We start from the raw sequence: 22,059 nt of genomic DNA on the forward strand, positions 1-22,059 counted from the left end.
CACCACTGGCACCCTGTGCTTTTCTTAGTTAAAAGCAGGTTCACCCTGAGCACATGCGACTATGTGAAAGGATCTGGAGAAGTTGTGGAGACTCAAGACTGTCCAGGACCTCAGTGATGGCCTGGCCCACATCTGGGAAGAGATTCCCCAGGACACTGTCTTCTCATTAGGAGCATGCCCCAACAATGTCAGGTATTCATACAAGCACGTGGGGGCCATAGAAACTACTGATTACCATTTTGAGTTGCTCCAATCAATTTTAATCATTTTTTCCATTTGATTTTAAGGATTTCTTTGATTTCAGCCCTGTATAGTAGGGGTGCAACGCTGCACAAAATTCACAGTCCGGTTTGATATTTTTTTGATACAAAAAAATGTTCATGCCTTTTTAATTTGTCATTTATTAAAATTATAAATATATATTTTAACTCAAAAGTACAGTTTTTAAATGTAATGTTGCTGAAACAACAAAATAATAATAAAAAAAAAAAATCTATCTGCTCGAGGAATCACTCATCTTTGGAAAAGAGAGTTTATTACAGAGAAATGGCTCTTTCCAAAATAAAAGCTATACTATACGCTTCTTCTGGGCTATATTCTCAGCAGCATATTAAACATATCAGGTCCCCATAAGGAGAATCCTGTGCTAACGGCTGTCTAAATGACTCGGGTAAAGTTTGTAGCATGGGTGCTTGTTGTTTTTGTCTGCTTCCACTTGTCTTTGCACTAGGATGATGTCGGTGTAAATGTGCAGTCATGTTCGTTGTGTTCCCACTAGTGCTGTCAGCGTTAATCTCGTTAAAATGACATTAACGCCACAACGCGGCAAATCTCCGTTAACGAGCTACCGCGGATTGCCCCTTGCGTGGGGCTGGACAGCGTCAACACATTAACGAGCAAACTGCGCTAACGCACTAGTTCCCACCCATGTAATTGAGCACTGCGTGGTACATCCGACATACTGTTTTACTTTTGTCCATGACAGGCTTACCTTCAGGGTCATACTTCACATGAAAACCAAAATAGTTCCAAACGCCAGATTTGAATGAGGGTGGGGGAGGTTCAATTTCGGCTAGCAGACAGCATCTTTAGAAGAAAAGTTGATAAAATCTGATGTGTTTTCAATGTGTTCCAGCAATTTTGTTTGAGTAATGTAGTATCTAACAGTTTCAACTCGATGTTATATGGGTGTTGGTGCACACATGTAGGTCAGTATTATGAAACAACAACAACAAAAAAAGTAAAACAAAAAATAAAAGCAGTTCATCCAACACAGTCTTAGGTAAATTTGTTTATCAGAGAATTCTGGCAAAATCATGAACCCATGCAAGGTGACTTTGCTGAGTAAGCTTCATCCTCTTGACGTCAGTAATGCACGTAAGCACCTTTCTGTCTGCCAGACTGACTCGCTGATATCCTGGCCAAAAATGAGATGTTCTTTTACAAACACAAACACTTATTGTAAGAGTGCTGTAGGACTTTTTTTGTAAAGGATCCCTTACATTTATCAAATTTGACTTGTTCTTTTAGTGTCTCAATCAAAATTTCCCTTTGTCCAAAACTCTGTTTTATGACTAACCGTTTGCCTAATTAATCATGCCCATCAGCTATACTTATGTTGTGCTTATTTGCCTTTTTTTTTTCACACTAACAAGGTGCACAGGAATACAATCAACTTTCTAAACCAGCATGTTATTTTTGTTATTTTATTGTATTGTTCAAAGAGCAGATTTAGAGACAAACAGCAGAAAATGACAGATTTTAGTACTGCTTTTCAATGTTCCAGGAAAAAAGGAACAAATGTCAAAGCTATGCATCAGAAAGTCGGCTTTCTTAGCTGACGTGTCATTTCAAAAATATATTTGTAGTGTTTTTTTTATTTGTATTTAGTGGTCTCAGTCAATAGTTCTCCAGGCTTTCTGAAGTTCTTTCTCTGGACACTGGCTGTTTTTGTTTCCTGCCCCCATCATTGTCAATCCTCAATCCAGTCCTTGTACCTGAATATTTTCAGAAGAATGCTTTTTGTCAAGCTACTTAATGCTAACCTATGAATCATTTAAGCATAAGCAAAGACTGGTACCTTGTTAACACACTCAGTATAATGTCTTTTATTGAATCAGACGTGTTAAAGTCAGACATTCTTTTAGATGAGTGGCTCCTCAGTGTTGCACTCACTCCCCACCTCCCCTCCTCCTCTCTCTCACTCACTCACTCACTCACTCACTCACACACACACACACACACACACACACACACACACACACACACACACACAGAGCCTCCAAGGGCATCTCCATACAAGCTCTCAGTGAGCAGCCTGCCACTAGAATCATTACTATATTTTCTCACTTGTTACATCAATTAAACTTATACCCGATTAACTATCAGCAAACTCGCATATGAAATATGATTCCCTGTCCCGATTTCCTCTTCTTTATATTATTTGTCACTTTTTAAATATAAACTTTAAACCTGTAGGTTCGATTTTCCATTTAGAAACTGCATTTACTTGCCTCGTCTTTGTCTAATATTTAAATTGATTTGATCTGAAACATTTAAGTGTGACAAACATACATAAAATTGTACTATCATACCATTTCTCTTATTCAGAATCATGTATAATGATGGGCTGGAGACATTTCTTTTCACATTCCTGTAGACACACACAGACACTAATCTATCAAGGTTACAGCTGTCTACACACACAAAATCCAGACATTAGAACAAACATTCATCATCTTAATTAGATGTATATTTTGATTATATCATTAAGAATAAAGATGATTTACTATTAGCAAAAGCAAATACAGATAAACTCTGTCATAGCATTTTGTATCTCTGTAAACATAAAATGCTGGATCTTAAGACCTTGTCCTCTCTTTCAATCACACATTTCTTGACAGCAGCCAACAACCAAAGAAGAGCTTTGAATATCCTTCAAGAAGCCTGGTGAACTATTCCTGAAGACTACTTAAAAGAAATGACAAGACAAAAGTTTGCCCAAGAGAGTTTAGGCTGTGTTGAAGAATAAAGGTGGTCATAGTAATTATTCACTTTCAAGCTCATTAAAATTGTACAAACTCCTCTTATGCCTTATACACTCTATTTCCCTGTTCCCAGCTTCCTTGGAAATTAAAGTAATGAAGAGCGGTTCAAGACTTTTGCACAGTGCTATAGATATTTTGTATATATGTATGTCTATAGGATAGCCCAATATTTTCTTACCGGTGAATTTAAAGTCCCTCCATTCTCTGTTAATGAGTTGATATTAAAACGCTAAATAAAACAAGCTATGCGGCTGGTTTCAAGGGTTCCAGTGGTGCTAAGCTCCAAAGTTCAATCTCCTGGTAACCCACATTAACACTCCTATTGAGTTCAGGTCAATCCTAATGCATGTTATGTCATTTTGCACTTCTGGATGGATGCAAACTGCATTTCGTTGCCCTGTACCTGTGCATGTGCAATGACAATAAAGTTGAATTGTATTCTATTCTATTCTATTTTCAACAAATAGAGAGCTAGGCTCCCCTTGTGCAGCCGGGGAACAAGATGCTTTGGCTCCAGTTTAGACATGAAAAGAAAAGAGAACACACTCAGTTGTACGGTGGCCACTGGAGCCACATAGATACGTTTATTTTATTCCATTTTTTTATTAAACACAATAACCAATCCACACTATGATACGATGTACACTTGTCAACTAAGCAGCATGTTCTGCTAGTCTTTCAAGGCATTGATTACGGGACTAATAGGTGACATTCTGCCTTCTGATACACACAATATATACAAGCTAAAGAGTGACGCATGAGAAACCTTTTCTTAAGTCATGAATGAGACAGAGCACTACTGTCACATAAGAGCTGAAGCATAAGAGATGAAAATGGCAAAGTCAAAAGGTGCTTTTCAATATTCTAATGTGGCTTTCTCTCTTTTCTTTTCTTTTTCTTTTTGCCAGATTTCTGCCTTAAAGCAAATCTGATTATCTAAATGTTGTTAATCAGCAAACATAATCGATGAAAGATGCCAATTTGGACGACTGAAGTGCACCCGATCTCGCTTTGTTTATTTTATTCTTTTTAATGCAAAGCACCTGCAGCTTCTTAAAGTCTCCATTATGCATCAGCTAAAAACTGCTCAAAGATAGTTTAAAGGACAGACAACAGAAGAGAACAAAGATTCACAAGTATGAAGGACAAAATTCATGACACCAGACCCATAATTTCTTAACTGTGATCCCCCCACCCCTCCCTTGCTCTTTATCACCCTGTAACAAGAATTACTTCCATAGCATCTGTATCTTCACCCTCCCAACCTGTGCCACTTTCCCCCCCTTTGCTTTTTTTATAATCCAGTGTTGTTCTGAGTGTGAGCGCTTGATCCCGTCCATCTCTTTGCAGGATTTGTGTGTATAAGTGTGTGTGTGTGTAAGTTTGGGACCACAGAGATGCTCCTTTAGAGATTGGTTGGCCCGTTTACCAGATATATCCCCCGTCATCCACCTCTCCCACCTCCTCTTCTTCAGCCTCCTCTGCAGTCTCCTCGGCTTCTTTCTCCTCCTCGTCTTCCCATCCAACCCCACTTCCAAAATCACCTGAATATGCCATTTCGTAATCTGCGGGAAGACGGAGAGAAATCACACGGGCATGGGAGGGGGGGGATGCAGAGAAATCGAATTATCCGCTGTGGCCATCTTGCACATTGCAATATATTCTGTTCAGCATGCCTTCCTCTCAGTTTTGATGGAGTCCTTTCTGTGCCAGTGAGAAATGCTAAAATCAATTTAAAAACACTGACTGCAATGGCAAAAAAAAAATAGGGGGGGGGGGGGGGGGGGTGTTTGACTTTGTCTGGATTTTAATAGCTATTTCTAAACCTTGCCAAGGGACCTATTCTTATCAGGCACAGGTTCAGTCCAGCCAGTCCTCATTTATCTTGAAAGACTTTTCTCACAGCGACAAGCGGCGCTTTAGAATGCAAATGACTCCGGACACATGAATGTGGCACTTGGTCCCTACTGTGAGTTATGCTGCAGTGGGCCTCGGCCCTTTAACATAAAGAAAGCCTTGTGCAGAATGCATGCAGCGGGGACACGTGCAGAATTGCGCCGATCTGCACTGAACTCTCACTGCATTCAGCTTTCAAGTTCAAAAAATCTGTTTTTTATCGGTATGCAAAACCTTTCGACACTCACCGCAATCTGGCTTGCCACGAATCCTCGATCCGGCCACTTCTCCTCCGTTTTGGTTGACACACCAACACTCCCCCCTGTCACACTGCTGCTTCCTGTAGAAGCCGTCTTCGTCACAGCTAGGAATGAATCGACCTGCCATTTACACGCACACACATAAATAAATAAGAGCAGAGTAAGGTAAAGCGGCCTCGCCTTCAATCTCGCACAATTTCTCAGTGTGGCTCATCACACATGAGCCCAAGTGACAATATAATGCATGCAGCATATGTGGAGGCTAATTCTATATTCCATGAAAACAATATGTTCATGGAGGAATACCCAGAGGAAGTCAGCATGCTGCAGCCTACTGAGGTGATGTGGGGGTGGCTGGCTATCATGATGTTATAAGGGAGGACGTATAAAAAGCAGCCTGTGATCACACCTAAGTGTAGCTGTGTTTGTCAGTGAGGCAAAAATTAGCCTGGTTGTAAACTTCAGAGATGGGCGGATCTGTTGTGTTGCTTAATTGTTTTTTGATACATTTGTAAATGTAATGAAAAATAATAATTAGGGACGGCTGAACTGTCTATCCAGTTTTTCGGGGGAACGTCAGCGCGTCAGGCTGGCAGACTGCCCCCTGCTCACCGCTCTGTGTCCTTGGAGAGTCTTGACTCAGAGCCCAGTCAGCAAGACAAAATCAAAATCTGCAGTGCACACATGCACACTCACACATAATCCCACACTGCTCCTCTTTACTTCTTAACATGCACGCGTAAGACAAACACAAAGATGCCCGTATCATGTTATAATCCACAGAAGGGATCAGGGACTAACCCCCTGCACCTACCAAACTTCCTCTTCCCGCCGTCTAATACTTGGATCCTCTCGAGTTCAGCAAGGCAGGGGGGTTCTTAAAAGAAGTGGAAATAAAGGCACAATTAGTCACAGAAGAGAGAAAATAACAAAAATCTTAGAGAGCTGCAACTATAATCCATGTATTTTAGGACCCTTTCTTCCCAAATAAATAACTGCACAATCCTGGGACCTAGTTTCTGCTCAGCTGCTTGGCTGACACGCTCAATCTCCGAGAGCGGTGGGAGAATCAGGCTGTCAACAAGCAGCAGAAATGTTTTTAGTGCCTTGCGGTGACCGTTTTGGCCCATAGGGGGACTGAAGGATGAGGAGGAAGACAAACACTGATGGGCCAGCGCACAACACAGACGCAGCCACACCTCGAGGGCAGCCGAGCGCCTTGAAGTTTGATTGCATGTGCCAGAAGGGAAAATGTCAGCATACAGACAAGTGAGTGCGAACCCACAAGCCTGCAAACCTCACATAATCCCCCGAACACTCACTCTCTCTCCAGAAGCAGAGGCACCATTCAGCAGTGGAGACCTTGCCGTCCCTGTAGGAATCGCAGGAGTTGAAGAAGGGCCGAATGCAGACCTCATACTTGTCTAGGTTGATGGCAGCCAGCTCGGCCTGATCCAGGTACAGGTCGCTATTGGTGTCCAGCTTGGAGAACATCCAGCCTATGGAGTCCTTACAGCTGGCCACCAGGCTCCTGTCCAGCACTGCCAACACACAGAGGCAGACAAACAAACATAGACTTTTTTCAGGGGGACAGCTGCACAAACGGAAAAAATCACGCCAGCATGCTCAGAAACATCTCCTGTTTCCAATGGAAAAAAAAACTGCATTTATCATCCTCCTAATGCCTTCCAGTGCTGCCAGTTTCAACGTTAAAAAAAAGAAAAAGTTTTGCATATGAAAATGGCATTATAACGTATTGTTCTCCCGGCTTTACAACGCCGGTTGATGCTTGGAACTTCCTGACTGTACCCTGAGGCATAAACATCCTCCCGTATGTGATGCAGCGTTATGTTACACTATCCATCCAAGATAGTTTCAGGCAAATGGTTGCAAGTGGCACCAACAGGACAATTTGATTTTCCTGCTGTACTTCTTTTTACTATTTTAATTATAGTGATTGGCTGATACGATTACTGATTACAAATCCTTGAACCAGAAAATAGCTCGTGGAAGGCATCCAGTTTATTTCTTTATGAGGCATCAATTATTTTTTGTGAATCTAGAGATCCAGAGATGTACAGTGTTAAACAGCCAAGAGCTACAGTGTCGACTGTCAGCAGCAGAAACAAACTTTGTCTTAAATGAGACATGAAAAATAGATTTAATGGCTTTCTTAGATATTTTATAGTACGCTACCCTGCATCTAAAGCATTGAAATGCCCTCTTCATGCAATGAGTTTATTAAGTAGTAGCGCTAACCTGATGTGGTGCTGACTGCAGTGGCTTTGGCCCCGGGCTTGCTGTTGTTGTTCTGGTTGGCATTACTCTGCAGTAGCTGGAACCAGTCCCTCAGACGCTCCCCGAGATCAGCCAGATCCTGCCCGGTGCAGCCCTCTGTGTAAGTACAGGAGAGAAAAATATTTGTTGCACCTATTTATGCAGTTATGATGGCTGTTATGCTTGAGTAGATGTGTGAGAATAAAACAAAACAAAACACGAGTTGTATGTCATGTATGTTGCTCTCACCATGTTTACTCTCCTTGGTTGTAGGAGCAGTAGTTGGACAAGGACACAGACCAGAACACTTCAGGGTAAGATCCTTCCCCGTAAGACACGCCTGCTGCTCCAGCTTGCACTGCAACACACATACAGTCATTAAACACACACGCACACACACCGATGACATCGACAAGGGGACACAAAGGTGAAGTGAAATGAGTTATTGCCGCAACGCAGATCAAATATTCATGAGGTGACCGACTGTAAGCCTTAATTCAAAATCAGAGTCCTGCTCTTGAATGCGCTTCCCAACCTTTACTTGCACACAAGGTCAGAAATAGTGATTCAAAAGACAAAGCATTAATCAATAAACACATGGGATTCTGTCACCGCAAGCCACCAATTGGTTCCTCTGAGGCCATACATCACGGCTCTTTGTCTCAGCTTTGTGTCCCTTGAGATTCTCCTCACACTGCTTAGCTCTGAATGTGCAAAGGTGTGTGTCGGTTCTTACCAAACGACGCAGAGCACGTACAGCATGTACCACGGATTTCAAGATGTGTGTAAAAGTATGTGTATATCCGTATGACCTAAATTTGCAAGAGTTGTCAAGGCTATTTAGCAACGTAGCATATAGTAGCAGAATTTATGTGTTGAATCAGCATGTAATAATGTTCACCGAGGGGAACGAGCCACATTAGGGGAGCTCAAGTGCACATCACAGTCACAGCACTACTAATATACGTAAAACCACATGGAAAAATTTAAGTGGTGCTCAGTGCAGTCAACTTTGTACTGTTGCTTTGCTATATGTATAAAATTCAACCATAAATCTCACTTTGTAACCATTTAACCACTCATTAATCATATTCGATACGTACAATATGGTTAGGTTTTGTCAGTTTTGGAGTATTCCACATCATCGGTGTGATTTTTCCCCTCCCAAAAAAACCGAATAAAAGCCAGACACAGCAAATATGATGCAAATGAAAACTATTTTTAATTATTATTTAATGTTTTTAATTTGTCAGGCAGTTTAGTAAACAGTCCATTTTCAAAAAATGTTAAATTTCTGGCAATTATTTAATTGTTTAGACATTAACAGGTTAATTAAAGTGGGGGGTGGAGGTGTACCTTTGAGGCATAGTTGTGTCCATCAGATCCACACACAGGCCCAGTGGAGGAGATGGGACAGGGGTGACAGTTTCCATCAGGAGACCTGAGAGCGGGCTGCTTCAGCCTGCAGGACAAGGGGACAACACAACCATGTCAGCCTGGATAAGTCCAGCTTAGACAGCAACTGCTGCGTTAATTCAGAGTACACACACAGCAGCACCAAAACACAAGCGCGAAGCTAACAGGCCTCCTCTGTGTTGTCCAAATGCATTAGCTTATCATTAAACAGCAGGCAGTCGTACTTACACTGGTGCACAAACAAGCTTTAATACTACGAGTGTGGCCGACAGGGATAAACACTCCAGTTTGCAGCAGACTATGGAGTGCGTGCTTGGTTGAGTTGAACTCATGTTAGTGTGCGTAAAGAAGATTTTTTTTTGACTATTTTTCTGTTTTGGGAATTAGTCAATTCTTGCCCATGGGCTACACACACTCACCTGTGTTCAAGTTTCTTGCGGTTGACGCACACAGCTCTCTGGTAGCCCTGGGCGATACACACCTTGTGTCGGCTGCACTTAACCTTTTGACAAGGGTCCTTGGTGGTGTCTACATCTGGGGAGAAAAAAGAAAATGAGACATGTACTTTAGCTTTCACACTGCTTCACTTTTCCTCCCTCCGTTCCCCCTTTTCTGTCTTTTTTCTGCTCCCTACTTGCTCAGCATAACCCAAGAGTCAGTCTAAATGACTCGAGCTGTGCTGGTGTTGCACTATTTTAAATATGCACTCTGAGGCACTTTTATTTATTGGGAGGAAAAATCTTATTCTTGAACATAAAATTACAAGAGCTTCTTTAGTTGGCTTTTGATCCAATTTAGCTCCTCAGCTGATATATATATATATATTTTTAAAAAGCGTTGAATAACTTGCAGACTTCATCTACTTACATATTTACATTCTCTACTACACTTAAATAATTCCTGCAATCTGGGCTAAAGCCAGGATGTCTAACTCAGGTTGCCACATCCATCAAACTCTCTGCTAGCAGCACCTCACACATGCTCATATGTCATATCTGTCTCTTCCTAGCAGGCCTCCTGGAGCCTGACCTGGATGTCACCCTCTATTCTCTTTAACTACTTCAGCCTATATTCACCTGCACTATCCATGAGCACAGCTACACAGGAATAGAGTTTATTTTCACACTGCTATCACAGACTTCATATGTAGGACTGAGGTTCGCCTTGAATCCTTACTGTATCCTGTTTTATGGCAGTTAGCAGGCAGGCTTAGGATCTCCTCTCTTGTCCTTTCTGGTTGCAGAATACATTAATTCTGCCTACATCACAGGATTATTGAAGCGAACTGACAGAGATCTGATTTGAGTAGCAAATCCAAAACAATACAACCCCCCCCCCCCAATCCTGCTACGGCTGAGCTGGTTGTATAACTGATTGACTGACTGCTCTGCTGCTGGGGAGAAGGCTTGGAGGCATTAATGCCCAGATGCAGACTCCTCATCCATTTAAACTGTCAGCAGTGCAGCCTTATTCTCTGGTTGCTCCTTATCCCAGTTGGCATTGATTGTGTACACTATCTCAGTACACAATATCACAGACGTCTCCCAGCTTTTCTTACTCGACTCTGTCCTCTTTTGCTGCCACCCGCCTTTCTTTTCCTCGCAGGTTTGATATTTCACCACCCGCCCTGTCCAATTCACACCAGCGCATCAGCAGAATCACGGTGCATCAGCCAATTCCACCCTTTGGGGACCCTCTCTCTGACATGAAGGAGAAGGCGATTAAGTGTAGTAGGTAAAGGGCCACGCACGCAAAAGGCTATATGTTTTGCAATCCATTGAACCAAAGAAAGCAAAGGAAAGAGAGAAGGAAAACCATAAATACAAATAAGATGATCCTGATTTTTCTAATAGCAAAAACATTTGTAAATAAATCTCGTCTGTAGCGAGTGGCTACAATGCTGGCACGGCGTTGTGTTGTGAGTACAGAAGCATAAGGTGGCTGCCTGAGCCTCATGTTAACTTAACAGGCTTCCACGGATTAAAGCAGTGCCTGCGATGATGACGTTTCCATAGCAACAGGCTCTCCGTGGTCTGGGAATCATTTCTGGGTTGACTGTGATTTGCAGCTCAATCTGGTGTTTCTAAGAACTCTCTCCCTCTCCGTGTCTCAAACCCCCTGTTGTGCAATCATGTTTATCAAGCCACCTTTCTTCCATCTTTTCACATTCCTTTGTCTTCTCCTCACATCAGACATCCTTGCTGTGCGCCCTCACTCTTGGCCTACCTGTTTTGCTTATTATTTTCCACCTCGCATTCCACTATTTTTCCATCTATTCCCCAGTGCACCTACTTTAATTCTTTTTACTTTTAAAAAGCCTCTCCTATGGTTTTAAACTAATGCCTGTAGCAGTAAACCTCTCCTAATTAGGCTCCCCGTGCTTCAGTCTAATCCAATCGAGATTTGCATGAGGTTTAAGATAAGATAAGATAAGATAAGATAAGATAACCTTTATTAGTCCCACACGTGGGAAATTTGTTTCCCACACGTGGGAAATTTGTTATCCCTGCAGATTGGGGATAACGGAAGCAGTGCTCAGGCCACATCCTCATCATCAGCTCTTTTATCTAGTATTTACACACCCAGTCTCTAATGTCATTGGTGCTATGTTGTTTTCTAGGTAGGAGTGTTCTCAGGTGTGCCTGCACTTTGTGCAAAAATAGTCCTGCCTGGATCAAGATGAGTAAATTACTGCTGCTAAATATGATGCTATAACTGCAGGCAACTTGGCAACATTACATTACATATATTTTTATTTTTTATAAAATAAACAGTTAAGATCTACTGTGTTAATTCCAGCTTTTGTGCTAAGATAAGCTACTGGCTTTAATTATACATTTAATAGATGATCATATTTCTGTTCCATTTAAAAATGATGATTAGTGGCAGCTTTATACCATCTAAAACCCTTTACACATTCACCAGACCTATATGGAAGAAGTAGCAGTGAAATGACAGAGATTTAACACAATTTATTAAATTAAATTATTACATTTCCTCAGAAAATGTTAAATAGAAGAGCCTCGGGAGCAAAAACATAATTTGTTTCACGTGCAAGGCAAACAGGACAAAAGGGTCTCTCTTTTGCCTCTACCTTGTTTTAAACAGGTTGGATCTCACAACATCTATCAATAGTCCTCATAGAGAGTGGACTCAGCACATTCACCCATTTTCATGCGGTCTGCCTTTGACATAACACCAGGAAGTGTCCATTTACAATTTATTGTCCTGTCTACCTGGGAATGATATATGCAAATCCAGGGTGTAATGTGTAAAAACCATTACATACTCACAAACTGTATAAGGAAGAAAGAGCAGTGAAAGGACTACAATTCAGATTACAGTGGAGATTTACTGAATGTCCTTAGAAAATGTTAAACAGAAGAGACTCAGGAGCAAAAACATAATTTGTTACAAGTACGAGACAAGGTTGACCCCCCTCCAGAGTTGGAATAACAGGCTGTTTCCTTTGCAGCCTTATATAGTTTGAAATTACTGGATAGAAGGAACCCCAGGCGGGCCTAAAAAGGATGCTCAGGAAGAGGTGATGGTGAGAAGGACAAAGGGAAATTCCCCAGGGAACTTAATTGGGTGTTTTTCTGTTTTCTGAGGTTTAGAGTTGGAGTAGTGTGCATACAGTACATGATGTGTGCACTGTGTGCAAAGAGCTGGGCAGAGTCCCTGGTAGGGGGAGCGCCAGAAGCGCTGGTTGTTGTAAAGTAAAAACAAGGTAATAGCAGTGGAGATATTTTGCAAAGGGCAAGATTTTCCCAACAAAAACAAAACGGTCTATCCATTGTCTTTATCTTGTTTTAAACACATTATCCCTTACATTTATTAATACCTTCTAGAGCAGCGATGTCATATATATGGTGGGCCACATACAGCTCACTTTGATCATAAGTGGGCCGGAAAGACTTGTTTACTTTGGTGCTGCATGAACGGCCATGGATGAGGTTTTATTAGCAGGAAAAGCTACAAAACGTATTATAATTGAAAAACCCTAAATATGTGCCCTTCTTATGCTTTTTTGATGCTTGATGCATTGCTTGTGTCGTGCGCCGATTTTGACAAACGAGACGAGACAAGGAAGTTTTACCTTTACCTTCCTCGTCTCGTTAATTACTTCCAGCTGTGTCCCCCACCTGTGTGTAATCTCCCTGTGTTTCTCTGAGTGTATTTCAGTCGTGTCTCCTGTCATTGGCTGTATCCCAATTCAGGGTCTGCAGCCTTAAAGGCCGCCTTTCAAGGCCGATTACGTCACCGCGACGCGACAAAGGCTGTCCCAATTCGAAGGCTGCTCGAAATGCGGCCTCAAATGCGTCCTTAATTTCCCTGAATTTTAAGGACGTGGCGGTGTAGACTTCGTGGCCCAATATATCCCAGAATGCATAGCGCGGCGGTGGGTGTGGATAATTTTGCCGAAAAAAACGGCAGATGAGGGGTGCCCGAAGAGTAAACTTTAAGTAAGTACTGAATATTATGTCACTTATTTATGTGCAAATGTTTAATAACGAAGAACATTAAAACATTACTGTTGGCCACATGTCGGCAACGTTATGTGACATTAGTGACGTTTGTACTAACTTGGTTTTACAGCCTTTACTTTAAAATATACGCCGTTCAATAGCTGAGCTTAATCTTACAGAGAATGATCAAAGCTCATGTAGAAACAAACAAATGAACAAAAGATTTTCTCCTTCATTTCTGTCAAACAAAGCTGTATGACACGTTTCCAGCTGTTAGAATCATGGTTGCTAGGCAACCTGGGCAGCGCAATGGAGGCTAGACCGTCCCATTTCACAAGCCTCGCACTTCTGGCCTTAGCGGTCTTTAAGTACGCGGCCCTTGAGGATCGTTGAGGCTGCGTACTTTAAGGCTGCAGACCCTGAATTGGGATACAGCCATTGTAGTCGCTGGTCCGTCTGTGTATTCACCGTGCTTCATCTGTGTGTTCTTCCTGCTTTCACCGTCATTTACCTCTGTCCATCCTCCCTCATGTTCAGGTCCTGGTTTGTGTTCAGTAGTTTAGTTGTTCCCAGTTTAGATAGAGAAACGGGACAGAAGTGTCATGGTCCTGGGCCATGTGGGCCCAGTATTCTTAGTTCCTTGTATTTTTGTATTTCGTTCCTTATTTAGGCCATGTTTTCTGAGTTGCCCTGTTGTGTTGTTCCCTAAGTGTTTTCCCTTCATGGCTCTTACCCCCTGTGTGCCCCTCTGTGTATCTGTGAGCCCTCGTCTCTCCTTATGTTTTATTCCATGTTTCCCCTGCCCATCATGTCTAAGTTCTCCCCGTGCTCTCTCTCCCCCCTGTGTGCCCTCTATGTATTTATGAGCCCTCGTCTCCCTTTGTGGTTGTTTCATGTTTCCCCAGCCCGTTATGTCTGTGTTTTCCCCGTGCTCTCTCTCCTCCTGTCTGAACCTCTGTGCCTGTACATGTCATGTTCAGTTCACCCCGCCCTGTCTCGTTATGATTATCAGTGTCACCTGTGTTCCCCGTGTGTGCCCACTTTCCTCGTTTACCCTCTGTGTATTTCTGTCTGAGTCTCCCTCTGTTCGGCGTCGCGTTCTCCCTCATGCCGTGTGTGGTTCTCCCCGTGTCTTCCGGTATATGTTACTTTAGCTTTTCCCAGTTTAGTGTAGTCTTGCATTGCTTTTATATCATCGTTATTGTTTATCACTTGTCAGCAATAAAGCTGCATTTTGAGTTTATCCCCCGTGTCTGTGAGTTTGCAATTTGGGTCCTCATCCTGCCTGCCACACGGCCGAAACATGACAAGAAGGCTATTTGCTCTGTGTTCAATAAACCACCTTCTCACCTTCACGACTGCCTGCGATAGGATCCTCCTTTATCATCTCCAGTGTTGTTCAAGTTACTTGAAAAAAGTAATCAGTAACTAATTACTGATTACTTCCCCAAAAAAGTAATCCCGTTACTTTACTGATCACTTATTTTCGAAAGTAATTAATTACTTAGTTACTTTTTAAAAACACGATTTACAACCTGAATAGGTGATAAAGCGATAGATCTTTCAGCCCAATTCTACTTTTTCTGCATAATCCATCATACAAAATGTAATCAAATGGAAAAGTCTCTTTTTTTTTAAACTTGTTTTTTCAGTTTTAATCTTTTAACTTTATGCATCAAGCAAAAATTTAATTATATGCACCATTCTCTGACTTGAAGAAATTAGTTAAACATTAGTTAAACCTATTTTCTGCACATTCCAGCATATTAAATAAAATATTTTTTGTGTTTACACTCAGTCTTTCAAATAGATGCAAGTAAAACACAGCAGAAAATAAATAAAATCAAAGACTAGCGGTCCTGTTGCTCTATTTTCACCTGTAAAGCAGGAGTGCAGTAGGCGGAGGTTTGCCCTGGTGCAGGTGTGCCGCAGCGGTCAGTGGAAGAATCCGCGAGTTTCTCTGTGAATTTCCCATTACGTGGTAGCGCACTCGGTGCTTGTTTAGGGTCTTTTTTTCGCTATAAAAAGAAGTTTTCTTCCCACGCACAACAGACACTAATGTTTTTGTCACTTTTTATGGAATCAAACTCAAAGTAAGGTCAGTACTTCCACGCTTTAAACGCTGCACGCTCATACTCTCTCCCGCACTGATATATTATCCATTGTTGATCTGCACACAGCTGTTGTCACGAACGTCGCACTCGCTTACGTCACTGTCATGAGACGTTCACGCAAAAAAAAAAAATCACGGTTTTAGTAACGCAGCGTTCCTACGGGAAAGTAACAGTAATCTAATTACCGTTTTTGCAATAGTAATCCCTTACTTTACTCGTTACTTGAAAAAAGTAATCAAGTAACGCGTTACTGCCCATCTCTGATCATCTCCACACGGCTCACCTCACTCGCCGTGACAAGTTGTGACTTCTTCTCCTCCTATAGCCGTACTTTAGCAGCGATGTTATCTGAATGGCGGCACCGATCCTTCAGGACAATACTGCATTGGCTTCCTAATCGGCCATTATAGCGGGTATATCTCGGCCTTTATTTTTCAAAGCCATCCAGTGGAGACTTTGCTGGGCCGATTTAAGCCCCCGTGCCTTATATTTGAATCTCTGCTCTAGAGAAACAGTCCTTGTAAAGTGTGGGTTCAGCAAAATTCACCATGCTCTTTGCCTTTAATATATCCAGAAAATGTCCATTTACCATTTATTGGCCTCTCTATCTTAGATCAGCATATGTAAATCCAGTGTACACTTAAAGGTATACATAAAAACATCAGTGCTATACACATGCACTTAATTGTTAGGGTGTGTGTGCTTGATTACTCTTGCAACCTTACATTACAACAGTTTGCCTACCACAATTTAATGTCTTTAAGTATGCCAATTTAGTCATTTGTGGGGTTGCACAAATCAACTGTAGATTTCCTGGACCTGTTTTTACAGCAACAAAGAGAGATCACTGCAGTGCAGCTTTAGACAATGGAAACAGCAAAACATAAGGAAATTAATGACAAATACTCATTCATTTTGCAACACATGTACTGCAGATCCTACTCACAAATATATACACTTCACTGAGGCCAACATTAGTCAAACAAATGTATAGATTAGTTTTGCTAGAGCAGCTGCAAGACCCACAGCACATGACAGAGCGGGCAGAGCAGATGCAGCGGTTGCGTCAGGTTGCAAAGTGGCTTGTAGGGCCAACAGCAAAGTGGAGAAAAGGTATCAACTGAGCCATCTGATGATATTAAGATTGGGATTAACTATTTGTTTCGGTTCTGAGTCTTTCACCCAGCCTTTTGTGTTTTGGACTTCAGAGTTCTGTTGATTCCTGGTTATAGTCAGCTTGTTTCTTAGTTTGTTATTGTGCTTTTAGCTTTGTGTTTTTGTTCCACTTACTGTTGAGTTCTTCCAGTTTTCCCTGCCTCTCTTGTGTTCCCCATGTATAGTCTCCATCAGTTCTTCCTATTGTATTTTGGAAGTCTCCTACCAATCCTTCACTGATGGAAAACTGAAAATGCTACGTCCAGAGGAACAGAATTTATGGGATCTCCTGCCTTGTGTACGCTGCATTTTGTAGTACTTTCTCTTGTTTCTCAGATAAATTTCTATTGTGTTCCCTGCTATTCCACATCTCATTAATTATCTTGTGTGTTTATATAGCCCTTATCTCCCCATAGATCTTTGTTGTCTCACCCTGTTTCATGTTCATGCTACTATTCATCCCAGTCTGTAGTGTTCCTGTAGAGTGTCCCCATGTTCCTGTGTTTACTGATGGATTTTGGTTTGCCTTAAATAAAATGTTCTTTTCACTTGACACCTGCTCATGAGTCTGAATTTGGGGTCCTTTTCCATCACTAAATTTCACACAATTATCTCCTAAAGTACCAGGACAAAAAAACACACCGCAAGTCAAACAAAGACAATGCAAATGAAAACTTTCCCATCAGAGATATTCACAGCGTACTTAGTTGTGCTTTGCATGTAATGTCAAATAAATGAAGACAATTCCTTAATTGGCTTGTGTCTTATCTATCTGTCCTTTAATAAGCTGCGGTGAGCTCGCTTGGCCACCCTCATTCGGGACAGCATCGACTAAAGTGGAGTCAGCTACTACGATTCCTGAATGCAAATTTCCACCTCAGTCTGACGGCTTTGGCTCTCTTGTCTGTTGACATTTCTAAAGCTCTGTCTTCCTCTGCAAAGCAGTGTAGCAGTCTGGGCAGCCCGGCTGAGAAATGAGGCCTGTAGGCTCAGAGCTTCGGAGTAAAGACATCACACTGATTTAGTGATGTCTCAGAGGGACAAATCTCCTCTTTTCACTCTTTTGCTTCATTAGGCCAGTCATAAAGGAAGGCAGATCAATGGAGGGAGATAACACACTTGCGTCAGAATGAGAGAAAGGGAAATAGATGAAGGGTTTTATGCTGTGTGAAATGAAAGATGTGGAATACTACTCATCTGACAACCTAAGGCAAGCATTTTAAAGTTTCATAAAAGCTGAAGACGCAAATGCCACTTGTGAAGTTGATCCACAGTATGCTGGTATGTTTGACTGCAAAATAGGTAAGACGAGAGCCTCAAAAACTCAGGATTAAGTTCAAAGATGACATTTCATTTTTTAATGTTTGCCATGGCAACAAGTTAAATGAGAATTAAAACCCAACTGTTACCGTGGCTTTATGTAGACACTTGTGTACTACTGGAAATCTTTGCTTGTCGTGCAAGGTAGTGACTGAAGAACTGGTGGTTCCAAATTTTCTAGTCTTTGGCTTAGAAAGAAGTTGGTTTGGAAACATATTTAATATTTTTTTGTTTACACTCAGTCTTTCAAACAGATGCAAGTAAAACACAGCAGAAAATAAATAATATCAAAGACTAGCGGTCCTGTTGCTCTATTTTCACCTGTAAAGCAGGAGTGGGGTAGGCGAAGGTGTGCCCTGGTGCAGGTGTGCCGCAGCGGTCAGTGGAAGAATCCGCGAGTTTCTCTGTGAATTTCACATTACGTTGTTGCGCACTCGGTACTTGTTTAGGGTTTTTCTTCGCTGTAATGCTTCATCTCCTGCTTTGCGTTTCTGTGGGCGCCCCGTGCTAGCAGTGTCCAAGCGTTTTGTTTTTCTTCCCCCCTTTTCATCCCCCCCCCCCTGCAATGGCTCTGCGCCCCCCCTAGTGGGCAGGCCCCACACTTTGGGAAGGTCTGCCTTAGAGTTTGGATGTACACTCATCAGCCACTGTGATTGGCATTCCTACTCAACTGCTCTAATCAACCAATCACATGGCAGTAACTGAATTCATTTAGGCATGGAGACATGGTAAAGCCAGCTCACTGAAGTTCAAACCAAGCATAAGAATGGGAATAAAAAAGATGATTTTGACCACTTTGAACGTGCCATGGTTGTTGGTGCCATAAGGGCTGGTCTGAGTACAGACTGCTGAATAACCACTTGCTACATTAAGGCAGTGGTTCCCGAAGTGGGGGAGAGCCATTGTGTGTGTGTGTGTGTGGGGGGGGGGGGGATTAAAAAAAAACAGAATTCTTGGACACTGCTAGCATAATGGGCAGGTTTCTGATGGGGCTCCCACACAAACGCAAAGCACAGGATCAAGGATCATATGCTTCCAAACCACCTTTCTTCCAAACCAAAGACTATAAAATATGATGAAGCATATCTTGCCTTTGGCTTCAACTGAACAACAGCGGTGCCAGGTCGGGATCCCCGAAAGTATTTGTTTCCCCTGCGTCGGGAGCATGCTCTGGGCTGTCCAAGTAATGGACAAACAGTATCCCACAATTCTTGATTTTTAGTTCACAAACACTTCTTATACTGAAATGTTGGCAATGTTAGCTCTTTATACAGTAAAGTTACAGTGGGATACAAATAATATCAGGCTGATCCTGCCACAATTTGTTCCCCCGGTTCAAATCACGGACAAACAGTATCTCACAGTTGTATAATTTTTGGCAACCACTGCATTAAGATATGCAGAAGACCATCTCTGAACACACAACATGTTGAAGTTACTCTGAAGCTACTCTGTTGGAGTAGGGATGCATCTAAAAGCTGCAGGACGGTAGCTCTCGAGGACTGGAGTTGGACACCCCTGTCTTATTCCAACAGAGCACTTTCACATCACGAATGTGCAACCAACAAATCTGCAGCAAGTGTGTGAGACTGTCATGTCAATGGGGAACAATAACCTGGGAATGGTTCCAGCACCTTGTTGAATCGATGCCATAAAGCATTAAGACAGTTCTAAAGACAAAGGGGGGGTCCCAACCTAGTATGTGCAAGTTGTAACTAACAAAGTGAGTGTGTAATGTTTTGTGCATTTTCAGTAAATGTTCTCGTCCTTGCATTCTTCCTTCTGAATAAAATATTTCCTTTTTACAGATGAACAGGGTATAAGATATTTCTATTAGCATCCTATCACACTCTCATACACCAACTTGCCTTCACCCACAGTCCACAATTTCCTGATCATCAGAGTGCCTTAGAGCTGGCAGGAATAAAGCTGATGTCAGTCATTTTACACTAAATCAAGGCATATTAGCTTCACACCTCTGCCTCACTGTCTTCTCATGCTTTTATACCTCTCAGCCATTGGGAACAATAATTAGTCCTTCATTAAGTCCTTGGAAATTCCGCTAATGGACTCAGCTATTCAGCTGACTTCATTTAGGCTGCAAATCTAGTGACAGTGGTTAAGGACAAAACTCCATGTCATGACTTCATCTGGCACCGGCTCAATTAAGGCTGGAGTTGCAGCAGGAGTTAAGGAGGAGACCTCAATTGTTCTGCCTCCACTCGCGGCTCCTGCTGGAGTGTAAATGGAGGAAAAACGAGGAAGCAGAGCGAAGTGATGATGGGTGGAAGTCGAGCCAATGTTTAGCATTTCCTGTGGGAGTCACATCAGATCCGCTCAAGCGGAGCGCAAACATCTTTCAGCATCTTCGCAAAGGAATCAATACAGCTGTGGACAGTGCATGTCTGACCCCGGAATAAAAATAAAACCACAAAAACACAGGCAACACTGTCTAATATGGTGAACCGGTGACCATCTGGAAAGCGCTACAGTTCAAATACAGGCCACGGATCGTGCAGCAGCACAGCCATATAATGACATTCCGTTTCAATCAATCTTGCAGCTTTGCTTTCACTGCAAAAGCATCCATCGCAGGGATTTCTTCGTTTTGCATGGATTTATATTCATGCCTGAATAATGAATGCATTATGACACATTTTGAGTACAGGAAAAGGTTTTTTACATGCACATACATTACTGTATTATACAAAGCCTGGGAGGTTTCATGAATATAGTTTTATTTTGAGATAATTGGATATACTTTGGATTCTGGTGGGTAATATGTGTGCGTTTTGTGTTATCATTAAGATCCCATAAATAAATCTTACAGGGTAATAGCCTGTTTCACTGGGGCCTGGACATTTACGTATTAACAGAATATGTTCTCTTTGAGCAAATAAAGTATCGGGTTGTGTCAGGGTTACAGAAGAAGCATTAAAGGGGTGTTTTGCTTTGGACTGCCTCATTTGTAACCTTAATGATACTAGTCCAGAGTTGCCCGTCTTTCCTTTAACACATACAGAAAAAATGCAATCCTGTCTAGTCGGTTTCTTTTTCTTCATTTTATTTGTTACAACATTATTTACCAATGTTACTATCTGATTCATTGCAGAATAGTTAGCCTAAGGCTTGTTTTCTTCCACTGTGACCAGGCAGGCCAACAATTAAAATGTCCACAGAGCGATACAACAACAGCAAGTGAGACGAAACTAACCAGACAAAACACACTCACACATACGCACTTTGTCGGCATCTTAAATGTATCAGACAAATTATAAGCAAGAATATTTGAATACCAGTCCAAACAAATATAACACAGGTCAATAAAGAGCCAAGAGTAGGCAGATTTTATAGTGATGATGTTAAATTGGCTTCTTTCCATTTTTCTTGAGCAAAGATTCTAGTGGTTTGCTTTGGCTTTTATTTTGTTGAGAAAGAGTCAAGTTACATTTAGTGGCTATTTTAATTTGACATGTTTCTTAAAATTTGCATTTGAGCCAGAGATATGTCAATTTAGAAACCACATCAATCTTCTCACCCTTAATTAAAAGCAACTTTACTGTCCTTTTGATAGCATTAGTTAACTTCTTTAGCTCAGCACACATTATTAAATCTACTCCATGACACTATAACGGAAGGCAGAGTTTTCATAAGGAGGCCAGTTGGCTGACTACTTGTCCAGCAGACTATTTTATTACAAAAAATGTTGAGTTTTGATTTACAAGCGCAGATTAGCTCTGTGCTTATTACTGTCACGGTACTAGGTCTGCGATCCAGGATTTGTGTTTCTGTTCTGTTATTATAATCTTTGATTATTGTTGTTGGTTTTCTTTAGTTCTCAGTTCTTCCTCTCTTAGTGTTTATCCCAGCCTGTGTTTAATCTCTGTGTTTGTTCATCTCCTGTGTCTCCCCAGTCAGTCGTGTCTCCTTGACAAGTCCACGTCTCCGTGCCTGTCTCATGCTTCCTGTTTTATTTTGATAGTCCTGTCCTGTGCTGTTCTCTCCTCCCGTGTCTTGTTCCCTTGCTATTCCTGTCCCTCTGTCCGTTGTTGCGTCGTACCACTCCCATGTGCTCTGTGGTGTGTGTGTGTGTGTGTTTCCTCCA

The 22,059-nt window shown here is 41.9% G+C and overlaps 1 protein-coding gene across 1 annotated transcript in view; it reads right to left on the reverse strand.

Annotated features, from left to right (window-relative positions):
* Positions 1 to 3,591: 3,591 nt before the first annotated feature.
* The window catches only part of spock2 (SPARC (osteonectin), cwcv and kazal like domains proteoglycan 2), a 39,849-nt gene continuing 21,381 nt past the window's right edge, over positions 3,592 to 22,059 (reverse strand). Inside the window, exons 3-10 of the mRNA XM_086259383.1 lie at positions 9,316 to 9,430; positions 8,837 to 8,942; positions 7,730 to 7,838; positions 7,463 to 7,597; positions 6,526 to 6,744; positions 6,018 to 6,080; positions 5,192 to 5,323; positions 3,592 to 4,612 (exon numbers count right to left, since the gene is read on the reverse strand). Coding sequence (XP_086115509.1) covers positions 4,473 to 4,612; positions 5,192 to 5,323; positions 6,018 to 6,080; positions 6,526 to 6,744; positions 7,463 to 7,597; positions 7,730 to 7,838; positions 8,837 to 8,942; positions 9,316 to 9,430 — 1,019 coding nt within the window. The 3' untranslated portion in view covers positions 3,592 to 4,472. The remainder of the gene's footprint in view (positions 4,613 to 5,191; positions 5,324 to 6,017; positions 6,081 to 6,525; positions 6,745 to 7,462; positions 7,598 to 7,729; positions 7,839 to 8,836; positions 8,943 to 9,315; positions 9,431 to 22,059) is intronic.

Source organism: Aulonocara sp. 'chitande type north' Nkhata Bay, linkage group LG13, assembly GCF_057382095.1.
Source record: "Aulonocara sp. 'chitande type north' Nkhata Bay isolate Kocher_YH1m ecotype deep benthic linkage group LG13, A_spYH_male_GT1.1, whole genome shotgun sequence".
Taxonomy (NCBI): Eukaryota; Metazoa; Chordata; class Actinopteri; order Cichliformes; family Cichlidae; genus Aulonocara; species Aulonocara sp. 'chitande type north' Nkhata Bay.